Source organism: Triturus cristatus, chromosome 7, assembly GCF_964204655.1.
Source record: "Triturus cristatus chromosome 7, aTriCri1.1, whole genome shotgun sequence".
Lineage (NCBI taxonomy): Eukaryota > Metazoa > Chordata > Amphibia > Caudata > Salamandridae > Triturus > Triturus cristatus.
In genome coordinates this window covers 914,429,281-914,446,191 of record NC_140590.1, presented here as the reverse complement: position 1 = coordinate 914,446,191, position 16,911 = coordinate 914,429,281, and the positions used below count along the sequence as shown (strand labels likewise).

Genomic DNA, 16,911 nt, shown 5'->3' with positions numbered 1-16,911 from the left:
CACTTATAACACTCTACAATGAAATGCAAGATTACTTCAGGTGCACTTATAACACTCTACAATGAAATGCAAGATTAATTGAGGTGCAGTTGTAGCACACTACGATGAAATGCAAGATTACTTCAGGTGCACTTATAACACTCTACAATGAAATGCAAGATTACTTCAGGTGCACTTATAACACTCTACAATGAAATGCAAGATTAATTCAGGTGCAGTTGTAGCACACTACAATGAAATGCAAGATTACTTCAGGTGCACTTGTAGCACACTACAATGAAATGCAAGATTATTTCAGGTGCACTGGTACCTCACTACAATGAAATGCAAGATTATTTCAGGTGCACTGGTACCTCACTACAATGAAATGCAAGATTACTTCAGGTGCACTTGTAGCACACTACAGTGAAATACAAGACCACTTCAGGTGCACTGGTAGCACATTACAATCAAATTCAAGACTACTGCCGGTGCACTTTTAGCTCTCTACAATAAAATGCAAGATTATTTCAGGTGTGCTTGTAGCACACTGCAATGAAATGCAACACTACTTCAGGTGCACCTGATTCAGTGTGCAAAGAAATGCATAAATACTTCAAATGCACTGCACCATACTGTCCCAATGTGCACGACTCCTTAAGGTGCACTGTATCACAGCGCATACTCAAGGTCATGTAAGACCACTTTAGGAAACGTGTTCCTCTCTGTACCAGAAATGCAAGCCCTTCTCTCTACATGTGAGGCATTTCTGTTGTTGTTAGTAGGGCGTTTGCTTGATAGACAGTATGTTTAGTTATTATTTGTAGCTGACCCAGGCCCAACACAGTAGCGCATTAGCACATTTTTACTCTATTCGTAGTCCTAAAACCTCTGTGGCAAGAGGTTATTTTTCTACTTCAGTCAGATGTGGTTTTATTTTCAGAGAATTTATGGTTACCATAACAACCCCAGCAATAGTCTCTCTGTTCCAACCCACAGTGCTGCACCATCTGGTACATATGCAGAGAGAGAAAGACCTTCAAGAGGACGTTATTGCTTTCTCTCTAAATGTTTTCAAGCTGGTGATGGTTATAATGACATTTCAGATAATAGCTTTATCTTAGCGATCCCTGTCCATTGTCTCTTTTCATGACATTCCAACTATCATCAGTTTCTGCTTTATTATTCATCAGTACTAATAAGAATGTGGCTTTTATAGCACATTCATGCATTTAATGTAACTGAATAATGTCCCTTTGGATTGAGAAGAAAGGTAGCATTTGGGGGTGGGGGTGGTGCTAGGAGAAATTTGCATGCACACAGAGTTTTTTATGAACATCTATGATGTTTGTTTGTGATTTGCATCCTTATGCTGATGAACGTCCGTATATGTTAAGACTGGTGTGAAAGGTTTTCATTGGAATGTATCCATACTGTGATATTTATAATGTTTCCTAATCTTAACCAAGTAATGCTGTATCTGAAAGAGACACATTAGTGATAGATTCCTTACATTAGAATATCCCCAGGCGTTAGACTGAATCCGGAAAGTTTTCGTCAGCAGTACCCCTGCGCGTCAGAATGTGGAGTCGTGTGGCTCCGCGTCCGTCGCTGGCGTCGTATGCGCTGAGATGATGTCACGGAGTCTACTTAGATACCACCCATGCGAGCCGACATCAGTTCTTTCTTTTTCCGCGCCAGCAAGCACAGATCCGGTTAGAGCACGTACCCTAGTCACTTTTTGACAAATTTTTGAGATTTTTTGTCTTTCATTTTTGAGTCTTTGACTCCTGGTGCCACGTAGGGATGCCTGGGTTTAAATCCTGCGGGGCCTGTCGCTGTACGATGTCGGTGGCCGACTCCCATGGCGTCTGTCTCTACTGTGTGGAGCGCAACCATGACTGCCGGTCATGTTCCGTCTGTCTGGTCATGGCTCCAAAGGCCTTACGGGAGCGGTCCCGTAAGCTGCCGGAGGCCCGGCAGTTGTCTCCGCGCCGTTCGAGGTCCTGGGGTCATCATCGCTCCTCGGGTTCGAAGTCTTCACAACTCTGAATCGGGTAAGAGACGTCATAAGAAGAAGTCGAAGACTTTTCGCTCTCTGACATCCCCCCGTCGGCACACTTGATGTGCAACTGCAAGATATTTACCTTAACCCTTTAAATGTCCATTTACATATAGGTTCTGTTACTCTGGCTACAAACTGTCACAGGCATGTATGTGCTTGTGTCTATATAGTGATGCCTGTTAAGTTGCCCGGCAAGTGTCCTGGGGTTCTCATTCCTCAGGTTAGACAGATACAGCCACATGTGGGTGTTATCCGTGGCATGGAAAAGTTCTCCCCAGAACATGGGCCCTGTTCAGACACAGCTGATAATCCATAGGCACCTTTATAATTCCAGTTACAGCCTATACTCCATAGGCACCCTTTTACTTCCTGTCACCCCCTGTTCTCCATGGACACGGTTTCAGTGACAGTCATAGACTCTGCTCCCTGGTCACCCTTCTGTTCACTGTAAGTTACAGCCCTGACTCCCGGGGCACCATTTTACTGATGGTCAGAGCCTGTACTCCACAGACACCCTTCTCCTTCCAGTCACAGCTTGTACTCCTTGTGCCCCCTTCTAGCGAGAGTTACAATCACAGCCTCTAAAGCATAATCACCCTTTTGCTTCCAGTTATAGCCTTTACTCTGTGGGCGCCCTTCTACTCCTAGACACAGCTTGTGCTCCATGAGCATCTTTCTATTTTCCGTCGCAGCCTGGACTCCAAGGGCAGCCTCCCACTTAGCATGGCCCTTGAATGTCAAAGCTTGAATATCATAGTATCCAAATATTGGGAACAAAATATCAAATTCAAAATATCAAAAGGTAAGTAAGTATAGATTTTCTATACCTAACTCCACATATGTGCGGTGACAATATATATATCTTCAAGATATATAGATGTAGAGCTAGGAATACTTCCTCTACATGCAATTACCTTTCGATATTTTGATCTTCAATATTTTCTCCACAGTATTCTTGCGTCTTGGTATTCACAGCCTCAATATTCAGTAGCACAAACTTCTACTTCTAGTCACAGCCTGTTCTACACATGCAGTTTCTACTTCCAGCAGCAGCTTGTGCTCCATGGACACCTTTCTACTGACAGCCCCAGCCTGTGCTCTGCAGGCACCCTTCTGACATTCAGACCTCTTCTGAATTTTGTTTTGGATATTGTTAGATATGGCAAAATGAGGTGGGAAGCATTCCCTGTATTTGTACCAACATTGTGTTGTGAAAGGTTAAACCAAGTTCCTGCTGATCATAGGTATATTGATTTGAATGTTGTTTATGGACATTTCCTCCTTTGTAATCCTTTGCTATATTGTCCATAGAATAGCTGTATTTACCCTGAACTGTGCCATATTGATAAAGAGTAAAAAACTGCAAAAAGAAAAATAACGGACGGAAGCTGAGCAATGTCAAACACCTCACCCCTCCCCCCCCCCCCCCCCCCACTTCAGAGATCTGGGCCTAAATCCATTGTTTTTTTGCTCACTACGCCATTCCAGTTTGGACCCAGCCATATGCAAATCGGTCTTGACCCTGCTTTCCATGGGAACAGTCCAACCCAAACTGCAAGGAAGGTCCTCCCGGGCAAGAAACAACCATCCTAGGACCGGTTTCTAGGTATCAGCCAAAATAGCTTTAGCCCAGTGGCATAGTGAGAATGAGACCCATGTCTGGGCATACCCGTCCCACTTAGGGAGACAAATGAAAAAAGAACAAATCTGTGGCCGGGGTAAATGTTTGATTTGTTCAGCATTCCGTCCATCATTTGTACTATTTGCTTTTGTCGCCCTAAGTTGGAAGGAGAGCTCAGATGTGGGTCCTGTGCTCATGTGCCACTTGATTCAAGCGAACCTGGGTGATGAGGTGTGATACCCCGAAAATGGTTCCAGAATGCTTGGTTCTGGTCTAGGGAGGACCTGGTTTGGCAGTTCGGGCTGGACTGTTCCCATGGGGGACAGGGTCAAGAGTGATCTGCATATGGCTGGGCCCAAACTGGTGCCGTGGTGAGCAAAATAAATGATGAATTAAACGCAGATCTGTGACTGGGGGTGAATGTTTGATTTATTCAGCATTCCGTCCATCATTTGTTGTTTTTGATATTGATAGTGTTGTGTGAATATCAATGAAGACTGCTTTAATCCTCTTTGATTATGTTGCAGGATGATGAGGAGTAACCTGATGAGCTGTGTAAACAATGACACCTTCACAGGGCTCAGTTCCGTCCGACTGCTCTCGCTGTATGACAACCGCATCACGACCATCACCCCAGGGGCGTTTAATACTTTAGTTTCTTTGTCCACCATGTGAGTACAATGAACTTTTAGTTTTCATAGAATCTATCCTTTCATCAAATGCAACTTATTAATTGCCAGCATTTGGATTTTAGATCTTAAATTTGCTTTTAGTTCTATCAGGTACCATAGTAATACCTGTTCAGTTCTCCATAGATTCCTAAAATGTTCACTTTCCAGAAAATTGTAGGTTTATCCTTTTCCCCTGTCTAAAATACTACTCATGTGAAAAGCATCAAATTTGACTCATGGAATTTGATAAATACATAAGACATGTCAAAATTAACGATGACTAGGACTATAGTAGGGAGCTCAATTCCTGATATTCTGGTTGCCTTTTTGTTATTCATAATTTTCTCAGGATTTCTGTGGGAGGACATAGACGAACACACATTTATTGTACCTAAAGCTATAATAATAGGCTGGTGAGTGCCCTGCCCACGAACTGACGATCCTGTTTGCATTTCAGAAATGCGTTCCCTTGGTTGAAAACACATTATTTCCCCAAAGTCAAATAAAGGATTGCATGTAAGAAGTGAAAGGGCAACGGTAGAACTTCCTTGTTTTAATCTGTTAGTAATGTGTGTATATCAGAAAACTAAAAAGAATGGCCATCTTTTAGAGAGGTATCAGGGGAATTTACATGTTTTCTCTTTAAAAATGCAAACGTGTTTTTCCCCAGTTCATTCATAAATGTATCACTCAGCAATAGCAAGCCTGAGCAAGTAATGAAAACATGTTCATCTGTTTAAAAGCAATGAATACATATTTTGCTCCATTTGTAAATATCTCAGAAGATATTTATTTTACAGAAGTTTTCTTTCTGAGGGTCATGTTCCCAAACAATTCACTCCTTTCTTCATACTGAGTATAACAATTTTTTGTACCATTTTGAACTCCGTTTTGGAACAAAAATACCATTCAGTTTGATTCTGTTTCCTTAGCTAAGCAACAAACCTAGAATAAAGAAGCATAAACACGAGAAGTAGTGCCTAAAAGTGGGGCTAAGAAGTATTTATAGTTTTTAGATGAGTAAGAAGTCACTTTGTGTCTTTTCTAAACGCCATGAATAATTTCCTACATCAAGCTTTTTACAAGAGAAGCAGATTCCATCTGGGCTCCGTACTAACTGTTTCAGCAGATTGTTTTGGGCAAGAGCGCAAACCAACAACTAAGCAAGCACTTGAGCCAATCTGTTTATAGCATGTGCCTCTACTCTATATTAAATGCAAAGAATGCAGAACACTATCAGAAAACAGAACAAAAAACATTCAAACTTTTGAGAGCAGCCATATGTGGGAGAAAGTTTGGACCTCACAGACCTACTATGGTTGATTTATCAAAACAGTCTATTTTATTGACTAAGATAAGCGTATTAGTGGTTAACCAGCTTATAAGGTCACTGTGGAGAGGAAGGCGTCTTCCATTCTGCACTTCGCTTATTAGTAAACCACATCTTTCTGTGTAAGCAAAAGAGCATCCCCATCTCACTATAAACAGCCATTGCCTATTTTCAGCTTGGCCATCTTGTCAATCTTTGCCACTGTTTCTCCCACAGAAAAGATAAGAGCGGCTAAATATTATCTACAATATGTTATTAACCTCATGACTAAACATTATTGGAGAACTTATGTTTATTGATGAACAACTGGGATTGCTCTTTTATACTTCCATAGGCTGTACTTGTGCTGATTTTTCAAGCAATGCCACAGCTTTTCTCCAGAGCTGTTCATCTTGGGCGTAGATCAAGTGGTAAAACAAGTACAAAAGAAAGTATTGTTTTGGGAATAACAACGAAAAATAAGTTCCACTAGGTTTGCAGCCACACTAGTTTGGGGCAAGCATTAGCACAAGGATTAATGTGGATGTATGCAGTCTTCTGAATAGACAGGGACATGCAACGGTGCAGAAAATTGATGGAACGCAGCTATAGACTGAGACTTCAGACAAATGGCATAAAGAGATAAAAAGATGCAACTAGTGCTGAATGGATCATCTCACACAGGCTATTTGGGATGAAGGCACTTCAGATTGGGATGATACTAGTCTAATTTTCAGTGATCTATTCATATTTAATTTTCTTGCGAGCATCCACATAGTAAGACAAGGACTAATCTCAACACCAGTAGCGTTCCGTAGTGGCTCCTGGTTTGATGCCTGGTCCTTTGAGGGGTTAACGTTAAGGAAATGGCGCTTACATGCACTACTGATGCTCAACCTCTAATTTCTTCTTGTACGTCAGGTTACGTGAAGCAAAAGTAGCTGTAATGACTGACTTTTTCTGGGGTTAAACATATCTATTTAGCAAACATCAACTCTAGAACAACTCCGGGCAGCTAACTGAGCCAAATAAAGCTTTTAGTGTGATAAGCCACAACCCAAACCTGTTTAACATGGAAAGCAGTGGGGGAGCAAGATAAAAAGGCGTACTAAGGTCATTAATTAACTAAGACCATTTTTATTTCTAACTCTGGGTCCATTTTACTAATTATGTTTGACTCTGTGGCTTTACAACTTGAATTCTTGCAGCACATAATGTTCTGCACAAATATATGTTTGATAAATTCTTCATCAGGAATTAAAAGTCAAGCCAACAACATGTTTATCCTTTGCATGCGCCAGACAGATGAATATGTTCAAGGACATATCACTAGTGAATGTATGGGCAACATAGTGATGAAATGCATCATGTTTTTAGAGCGCAAGCTAATGGTTTTGCTGATAATTGATGCTTTGAGACCTGTCAGACTACTATTGACTTCACTGTACATTATTCATAAAAATGGGGACAATTTTATACACTAGAAATAACTCCCACCTTCACCACTTTGATGTGCAGGTGCTTGGCAATATGATAGTTTGCTTCTCTTTTGAAACTTCCCTTCAATAAGCATTGGTTATCAAAGGCCACAAATGAACTTTTCTGAGTGCCAACTGCAGCAACTGACTAAGGTTGACTCTGCAACATACCACCCGAGACACTATTGTGAAGGAGATCCCAATTTCCCCAATCTATCAGCTTACTCTGTCATTATCAGTTCCCAATGTAGATTTATAGAGATAAGGCTCTATGTGCATATACTACTGTTTGGGAAAACTGTATGGAATACGTCTCCGGAAATGCATTATTTGTCAAGCATGGAAGGTTACCCAAATAATTGCCATAAGACACATAATGTGTCTGTCATAATATTTTTGGGGATTTTCATATTTTGAACACAGTGGATAAGGTAATGTAAAAATATGGGGCATGAAAATATTATTTGCCACCCACCCAAAATTGCTGATCTAGCAGAAAATATGAGCATTGGTGCAACAAACTCACTGATAACCTATTTAATTCTCGCAGGTAACATAGTCCAAATGTCTCTGGTATATTTATATGACCAGAATCGCACATTTTAATTCATTACATATAGTGAATTTACCTGTCCTCTTATCATGAACAGGTCTAATCTGTGACAAATGCTTTAACTATATTTTGTGCTTTTTACGTAACCATTCTTGATAAATAACACAGGTATGACACTTTGAAAGGATTGGAATGATCAGCGTAATGGAGTAATGGCGTTATAATAAAGAGGTGACCATTAATATACCTAGAACTCTAAAGGTTTCAGGTTCAACCGGTTCTGGCATGCGAAATACAAAAATGCCCAGAACAATCCATTAATATTAATTACCGAATCAGATGTTTGACTTCCAAAAGTAGGGCTTACTAGAAGAGGTTCTAACAAATGTTTTCGATATCATTCATTAAAGATGTTTGGATTTTTTTTGTCCCTAGTTTTTTCTAGCTGTTTTGTGAAGTGATGTATTCATAGGCAATTACCTGATGGTTGTTAGTCGTTACATGATTAGAAGATATGGTGTTTTACATACGTTTGCTCTTCTAAATGTTAACACTGACGTTTAACTCTACAATTCTTTCTCAGCAACCTATTATCCAATCCGTTCAACTGTAACTGCCACCTGGCATGGCTGGGAAAGTGGCTGAGGAAGAAGAGGATTGTCAGCGGAAACCCACGCTGCCAGAAACCATTTTTTCTGAAAGAGATCCCAGTTCAGGATGTGGCCATTCAAGACTTCACTTGTGATGGTAAGTTAGAATTCCTCAGGGATAATTTACACATCTTTGTATCACATATCTAATTGGATTACAATTAAAGAGAAGAGTATGAAAACCATGCGCACACAGCTGTAGCGGGAGCTTTGATTCTCGCGTGATAAACACTCCTAAAGTTGTGTTGATGATTTCCATTGAGGATGAAAGTGGTAGACTGGGATTAGTAATGAGGAATTATTGGACGTGTTCACACTTGTCACTATAAGCTACATGTATTATCTGCAAATAAATGTGGTCTGATCTCTGTTCATAGAATATTTTAGTTGACATCTATGTGTAGGTTTTAGTGCAGCATAATTCCCACGAGCGAGGCGTATACATAACTCCCAACATACTCCAGCAATATGTGTTCAACTAATGTCCTTTTTGCAGGGAGTGCCATTTTGTTTGAACTCTGTTTAGGTCACAACTGTTAAGTATCATTGTTTCAAATGGTGTTAATATGTACATGTCATGTGGTGGGTATGAATTACTGTTTAATGGTTCCTGAATTATAAAATAATAATAACATGATCTGCTGCTCACTACTTTTTTTGTAGAAGTTTAGCTTTACCAGATTCAGGACACTACATCCCGCCCCTCTTCTGTATGCGGGTCACAGAGCTAATCTCCACCCCCTTCTGATAGGGGATGCATTATGACTTTGATATGTTGTGAAACCACCCCTTCGCTATCTGAAAAGCATTGATCCATCCAGCTTTAGTCAATATATGCCTTTAGTCAATATAAAGCCACCAAATCATCATGCATGCATCCATTTCCTGTTGCATTCTTGGGAAATTGAAATCAAATTAAAAATACCACCAGGAAAATCTTTTACCTGTTTAAATGAAACGTGTTTTTGTTTTTCTGCTGTGGGTTGCAATACATGATTCTTTCTGATAGGGTGCATGGCCATATCAAAAATTGGACTCTTTTTACTCAAAGCAAAAGGATTAGTGGATGTATGAAATAGAACTAAATTTGCCAAATCGGAAAGGTAGCCTAGTCTAACCCTAAAAAGGCTTGAGCATGGCCAAGAAACTGACTTTATTATTTTTAATGACTTTTGCACTCTGGCTGCTGTGAATAAAATATGCACAATCAGCTGTAACCATGAGTACATCGTAACAAGTTGGTAACACAGTTATTGCCAACTGCTCAGGGTCTCAACTTCTTGCTTTAATACAGAAGTGGAAGGAATGGAATTAGAGTTGGAACTGTCAGTGGAACTGACTACATCATACACACAAATTGTAGCCTTCCTTGCAAGTGGTCGTCAGCCAAGGGCCTTGTCCCCGGACTTGGTAAAAACATCCTTTGAGCTGCAGATTATCACTAAGGAACGAAGCTCTGCAGAGGGAAGATCATTATTTTGTCATTTTTTGGCAGAATGCGTACAGTTGAAAATTATCCATTTCCATTACAGTGAAAGTCAATTTTGGTTCACTGCTGTTTGTTTAGGAAGTGGTCCAGATACCGGGATAGATCAGTAAGTTTACTTTTCCAAGATGATTTCTCAGTGGCCACCGAATTATAGAAATACCTTGGAACAGACCCTAAGAACTGTCGCCATCTCCTGTAATACAGTATTGTGGAAGTCGTGGATCAGGCTCTATGCATTTAGCAGTAAACTCATTCAGGGATGAAGGCCCATAAGAAAAGAGGATGCAAAGTGGTCATTATTTCCTTGGCCACGTGGTTTTCTGGGCCCGTGCTGTGCTGCAACATTTATTCTTGAATTTGAAAGCAAGGCTGCCTCCTTAAATGGCTCTTACCACTGTATGGCACAAAACACTGGATTTGGTATATTTATTTTTCTTTTTCCACTCAGGACTTAAATGGCTCTTACCACTGTATGGCACAAAACACTGGATTTGGTATATTTATTTTTCTTTTTCCACTCAGGACTTTGAAATTCAAGCATTCAAAGAGGCAACGGTCTTGCCTGCGTTTAGCGACCCAGCCATGCAAAAACATCTGGCCTGTCTGAAGGAAGGTGGATAGAAAACACTGCACATAACCGAACATCGATACACTAATGCAATTGTGAGCTGAAGTTAATGGTGAAATTTGAGCCTGCGGTATATTAGACAATTTATTCTACTGTCTGTTGTCCTATCCCTCAAGGTTGATGCTGAATTTAAACCCATACAAGAGAATTAATCACAACCATCCCCTCTGGCTAATGCGAGTTGCAATATATTTGCCTCTAACGCCCTGTCCCACCATCAGACATCTATAAGGAGTGTGTGTGCTCCAGATATATTTGTTTAGGTTCATGCATCTACAGCTCTGAGATTCACAGGAGCTCTTGGAGGGTGCCGCCATCCTTCAGTACTCAAGGAGAACAATAATACAGTGATACCTCGAAGACAGACACATACAAATATGGATGATCATTACTTCTAGGCTACTTCTAATGATCCAATGCTTGGCCTAGCTGCTACCCAATGGCGTCTCAGATACTGCAATTAAATATTCCTAAACTGGGAACTGGGGGCTTGGTTTAGTCAGTAAGACTGCGGGGAGCTTCAGATTTTACGACAATCACACTGGAATGTCATGTTAATAATTATTTGAGAAGCTGTGCATGAGGAGAGTTTAAGGGCCAATAGAAAGTGAAAGAAGAGTGAGGATTGTGAGATGGTCCGTAAAAAACAGGAAACAGCCTTTACCACGAAGGCTTTTCTACGCGTTACGTTTACAACGGTACACTTACCTCGTAAACGTCTTCACAACGCGTATTGCTTCCACGACCGTCTTTACCACGCAAGCAAAGTCATCACGGAACGTCTTCTTCCTCATCCGAAAAAATGCGTAAGTCCTTTTTTAGTGTCGGCGAAGACGTGAAATAAAGGCAAAAAAAAGAAGAAAGCGGCCTTGGGGGGGGGGTCTCCCCCCCCAAAAAAGAAAAAGCGGGGTAAATGAAAAATCGAGGTAAAGGCAATGCGTAGAAAAAACATTCCGTTGTAACGCATGCGTGGTAAAGGCATGCGTTGCAACGGAATGCGTAGTAACGACATATATTCGTAAAAAACACAGTATTTTGTAAAATAGCCATGTTTAAAGACCTGCAAAACAAAGACAAGAGTGAGGGTGTATTTTTGTCTGAATGAGTATTTAAGAATCCCAGGTAAAATCTGATAAACACCTTACCATACCCAGTACCTAAATAAAAGCCCCTGTACTGACTTATTTATTAAAAATACATTTATTGGGGAGGCATAACACCTCAAACTCCCTCCCTGAAGCTAAGTCCCTTTTTGGGACATGCAATGAAAATGTTGGTGATGACGGTCTAGAAGAAATGCCACTGTAAGGTACCAGCATCGTACACTAGCATTTTAACCTACTGTACTTGAAAATCTCAAAGGGTGAGGGAGGGAGGGGATGCAATGCATATACTGAGTGTCGTGACTAAAAATTGTAGTGGTTTATTAGTCGAGGAGACTGATCGACAGTATACAAGTACAGAACTGATGGGATGCCTCTGCTAAAAATTAGTAACATATATTATCCAATTATAAAATGAAAGAGCTGAAATAAAGAGAGAAAATTAGGTACCTTTAAGGCAGGGGTCATGGCTACCACAAAGTGATTAGTTTCAGCAATTACATAATGGTCACCAGGACTAAGAGGTAGTATTTTCCATAAAATGACACCACCTCTGTGAGAAGGCCTCTATGTGCATTTAGGTGTGCCTCATGAAAATGGGCACCCACTTCCTTCCACCACCCTCTGTGAATACCAGTTTGGTATTGTTGAGCCAATGGCTAAAGACTGTATATCGCTTGAAAATATTTGTTGATGATGGGTGTAAGGACAACAGACCTTTGATTCTGCGACCCATTGTGGAATGGGATAAGAATTATGCATGGTCTCACTGAACCCCATTCACCAGGCAAAGACCTTTCTGTACAAATTAGAAGTGATGCCCTATTAAGAGTGGTCTCTTAATCCCAATGAGACTGTTAGCCGGAATTTCCGGCCCCATCTTATTTATGAGCTCCACAGGAAGACTACAACATTTTCGGCTGCTCAAAACAGTTAACATCTTTGGGCCTGATTACAATGCAGGCAGGAAGCGCTCCAATCATCGGTCGGAGCCCACCTGCCTGCACCGTAATCTGCTGTTCGGATTCCTTTTGACTGAGCCATTTTGATGGGTTTGGTCACAAGGGAATCCGACTCGGCTTTCCGAATTGCTTCCGACGGGCTCGGCGAGCCCGTCCACCATCCGGAAACCCTGCAGTAATCTCCCTGCCGGCTCTTTCCGGCCAAGGGATTGAAATGGGAGTTTTCCACTGCCTTTTTGTGCCGGCCTTTCTGGCACAGAGAGGCATTGGGAAACAGCTTTGGGGGCCCCCAGCAGAGCCCCAATGGGTGCAAGGCAGCCGAATGGCAGCCAAAGGAGCACCTATAGGACACCCCTGTTGAGCCTGCACCCGGTAGCAGGCACCTCAAGGTGCCTGGCACCGGGTTCATGGATGAACTGCATCCCCTGCTCTTTGCTATGGGAGCATGCATTCCGTTTGGAATGCATGCTCCCATAGCAAAGTATAGGATTGCGACCGAACCACATCCTAATTCCTGGGCTGGAACCGACGACTGGAGATCAATTTATTCTAGTTCCAGAACGATGCAGGACAGACTCGGGTCCGTCCGGAATCGTAATCGGCCGCTTTCTGTGAATGTCTTGAAGAAATTAGAAAATTCCACAGGAATAAGACCCAGAATTACAGATTTCCTCAGTGGTTCGTCATTCTTTACCAGGCCCTCAGAGTAAACTCATAATAGAACCGATTTTCCCACCTCCGGTATTATGAGTACCTCCAGTATCAATAACTTCAAAACTATGGAAATGTTAGCCCATTTTCGGATCCACCAACAATAAGGGTCTAAGACAGATCACAAAATATAGTTATGGGCCATAACAGGGAAAGTGTTCCAAAATAGTTAAATGTTTGCTCAATAATATGTTATCATACCTTAAACACTCTAGTTCTTTTGGGGTTCTAGAAGGCCACCTTTCTCTTGTGTTAGGAAATGACCATTCATCCTAAAAGTAGAAGGACTAGATATTTAGGATGTAAATACAGACTGTTTGGCTTGAAGGTAGCAATTGTGTGAAAGTGCACAATCAAAAAACATAAGTGCAAAACAATAGTTCAGATGGATGGATTCATTTGAAAGAAATTTGCACGTTATGGTTAACAGTAGAACGCTGCCTGTCTCAGGTTCATCTAGGAAACTAACGAGTTAATTGCACAGTTCATCAGTTTAAAATAGAAAGGAATTTTCACCGCAAACAAGGAGAGAATTTGGTTACATAGAATTATATATTTACTTCACAAAATAAATTTTTTGTAAAAAACATAAAACAGGCTATAAATATGGTAAAATGCAATGAAACTACGCTCCTGTGTGTCACAATCTGAAAAAAACGGAAAAGTGTAGAATTATATAATCTAAAGAAGTATCAAAATAGGCTATGGCTGTATGTAATTTGGTTTCGCGGAAGTGATAATTAGTCAAATAATAAATGTTCGTCATCATCCAAGGATCAGTGCATGGGAGCTAAAACACCACTGGTGAACAATCACTAAGGTGGCGGCCAGTTAACGAGGAAAATACAAAAAATGCAGCGAAATTCAGTGCTGTGTTACTGATTTCATATGCGAAAGGTAGAAGCAGGGACTTCCCAACGGATGTGGATGGTGTATTGTATATCCATAGGTTGACTGTATATGGCATACAAATATTGTGAAGAAAACAGGATTACCTTGTTGTGTTGAATATAAAGTGCACAACCAGAATTGAGCATTTGTACGATCTGAGATCAATTTGAGAAATATTTTCACACCAGGCGTGTGAATGGTCTGTGTGTGCTTAATGCGTCTTCAGTGGGAAGTTCAAAACTCAAATGTTTTAGCAGGAATATAATAACCTTCTTCGTATAGTCACTTCTCTGTTATTTGTTTTTACCCATTTTGTAAGTGCGGTGTGTGACCTGTACTCAAAATAAACAATCCTCGGTTGATATACACTCTTTATGGAAATATATATAGAAATGAACTGCATATTTATAAAATGGAGGAGATGAACACATGCCACCATAGCGATCAACAGCGCTAATTTGTCATCCATTTGCTCACAGAACAAGGGATGGAAGCACAGGGCAGCTCCCAAGAGCTGTAGAAGAGTGAGTTATGCTCAGCATAGGACAATAGTGAGAAAGCATTGGTTAAACAGAAGCTAAAGTAGGGTTTGTGGTTTGGCAGCGGCAATAAACTAAGCTGTTGTGTCTCCAAGCATTTATCAGTCATCAGTTTCTTAGTGATTAGGGGAAGGGTTCAGAAGGGTTCAAATGTGGGTAGCAAGGCAGGATATCAGGTTGCTTCAAGTGATTTATTTAGCAAGGTTGAAACACATTTTAGATGCCATTGCTCTCGGACATAAACCCATCTCCTGTTCAGGCAGCTCCCCATCATAAATTGTTATGGAAAGCAATGGACCATTTTAGCATTTAATGCACTCCACATGTCTCTATCCATAAAATGTGTAGTCCTTATCACCGTCATCTAGAAGCATAACCACAGGATATTTCCTCCCTTGTGTCTTTTGTCTTTTCGAGAGAGATTGTTGTGTTCTTAAAACTTATGAAGTCAATTGTTCATTTTGGGGAAAATCCAAACTCTAATGCTTAAAACTTCTAACGACTCTATTTGCTTGATCTGAGCCCTTCCCGTCTCAAATTGCAAGATCTAATCTGTTGCTTATAAAAAAAAATGTAAGTACATTTCAGGATGATTAGATTTTGCGAGCATGCTTGCAGCGGTGCTTTACAAGCAAACCAGATCTTTTTATTTCTTTCGATTTAGTTGAGCCATAAATAATACAGCATTTCAATCTCAAGCACAAATGACCCATGTTATTGATTTTTAAAATCTGACGTTGTGGTATTCAAACTCTCCCATGTAAGGCAAATGAAATGTGAGGCTGCTGGACAGTGTCTCAGGGCAGGGGCCCCTTCTGCAGCCGTGCAATGTGTGCCATTACCTTGAAGCAAAGATGTGTGGTCACTCTGTAATGCAATTCATTTGTGATTTATGAATAGTGCTGCCAAGCCATACCAATAGTAGAATTCATGGCATATAAATACAAATAACATAACAAAATAACGAATTGCCATGTCTACCTTCAATGTCGTAACGGGTGAATTAAAACTGAGTACTGAAGTTCAGTGCTGATGATTAGCTGTTATCACCCAGGGATATGAAGAGAGTGTAATCTTTTGCGGAAATGTCAAAGTCCATATTAGTTATAAATCAAAATTGTGACTATGTGGAAACATCATATTTCCATTTATGGATAATATAAGGCCCATAGCTATTTCAGATGCATGTTAGGATGAATTTTTCGTTGCCAAAATGATTTCCTCTAAATTCTGTGGTTGTCCTAAGCCCCCACACATAAATAATGTAGTACAGTTTGGGATGTTTACAATTATTTGTTGTAAGCGTATCTTAGAGATTAAATCTATCTATAGATTTCTATAGCATATAGGAAGAACATTGACTCAGTACAATTGTGTGTTTGCATGATGGAATGTATGGTATTAAAGTTTCACACTTCTGGTGAAAGGCCAAGCCACCTATAACACAGACTTGTGATGGGTGTTATAGCTCAGTGGACTAATGTATCCACTACCGGCATCTGTGTAGGCCCTCTTGGTCACAAGTTTGAATCCTGGTGGGTCCACTCAGCTTTCATCCTTCCAAGCTTAAATGATAGCTCTACTAAATTTGTTAACAAAAAACATCTGTATTTCAACACTAAGGTAACACAAATGCTAAAGGCATGCCTTACACATACATCTTATGCTGTTTCTTGATACATTTTTTATATACATTTTGTTCTCTGCAAAAATGCATGTTTTATTCAGTAAACGGTATTGCTCCAGTGAGTTAGAAAGTGTTCTCAAAAGCATGATCTCTTTCTGTCTTCAATCTGATATCTCTCAAGCACATAAAAAAACTTCAGAGGTGCCGCAGCAGTCTCTGTGGTCTCTTCTTTGGTGGACCAAGACCTCAACCCACTCTTCTTTTGATTGAGAAACAACAAAAAAGCTCATCTCTTCTACCTATTTCTGAAATATGTTTACATTTTCCTTTTTGTTAAATCTGTCCCAACATTTCTGACCTCTCTGGTCTGCTTGTTGCCATGTAGCCTTAGAGACTAGCGTTTTCTTGCTTTCTAAAGAGAACCCAAAAAGTAATGTGGTACAAGAGTGCAGAATAAATCCTGTAGCGCATTTTACTATATTGTTTTGGTAGTTCTTTAGGGAATACAACACATTAGTAGTGAGGGTTGGTTGTTCTCAAACTGCAGTTAACATGCCATCCACTGCCTCTCTCCACAGAGCTATACATGTGTCCATTCCTTTAACGGAAAAATTAGTTCTGTTACTGATCTCCCA

The 16,911-nt window shown here is 40.5% G+C and overlaps 1 protein-coding gene across 2 annotated transcripts in view; it reads left to right on the top strand.

Annotated features, from left to right (window-relative positions):
* Positions 1-16,911, top strand: part of SLIT3 (slit guidance ligand 3) — a 1,010,870-nt gene that overhangs the window by 803,999 nt on the left and 189,960 nt on the right. For both annotated transcript variants that reach the window (XM_085617848.1, XM_085617849.1), the window contains 2 exons: positions 4,193-4,336; positions 8,260-8,423. In XM_085617848.1, the coding sequence (XP_085473974.1) occupies positions 4,193-4,336; positions 8,260-8,423 (308 nt within the window). The remainder of the gene's footprint in view (positions 1-4,192; positions 4,337-8,259; positions 8,424-16,911) is intronic.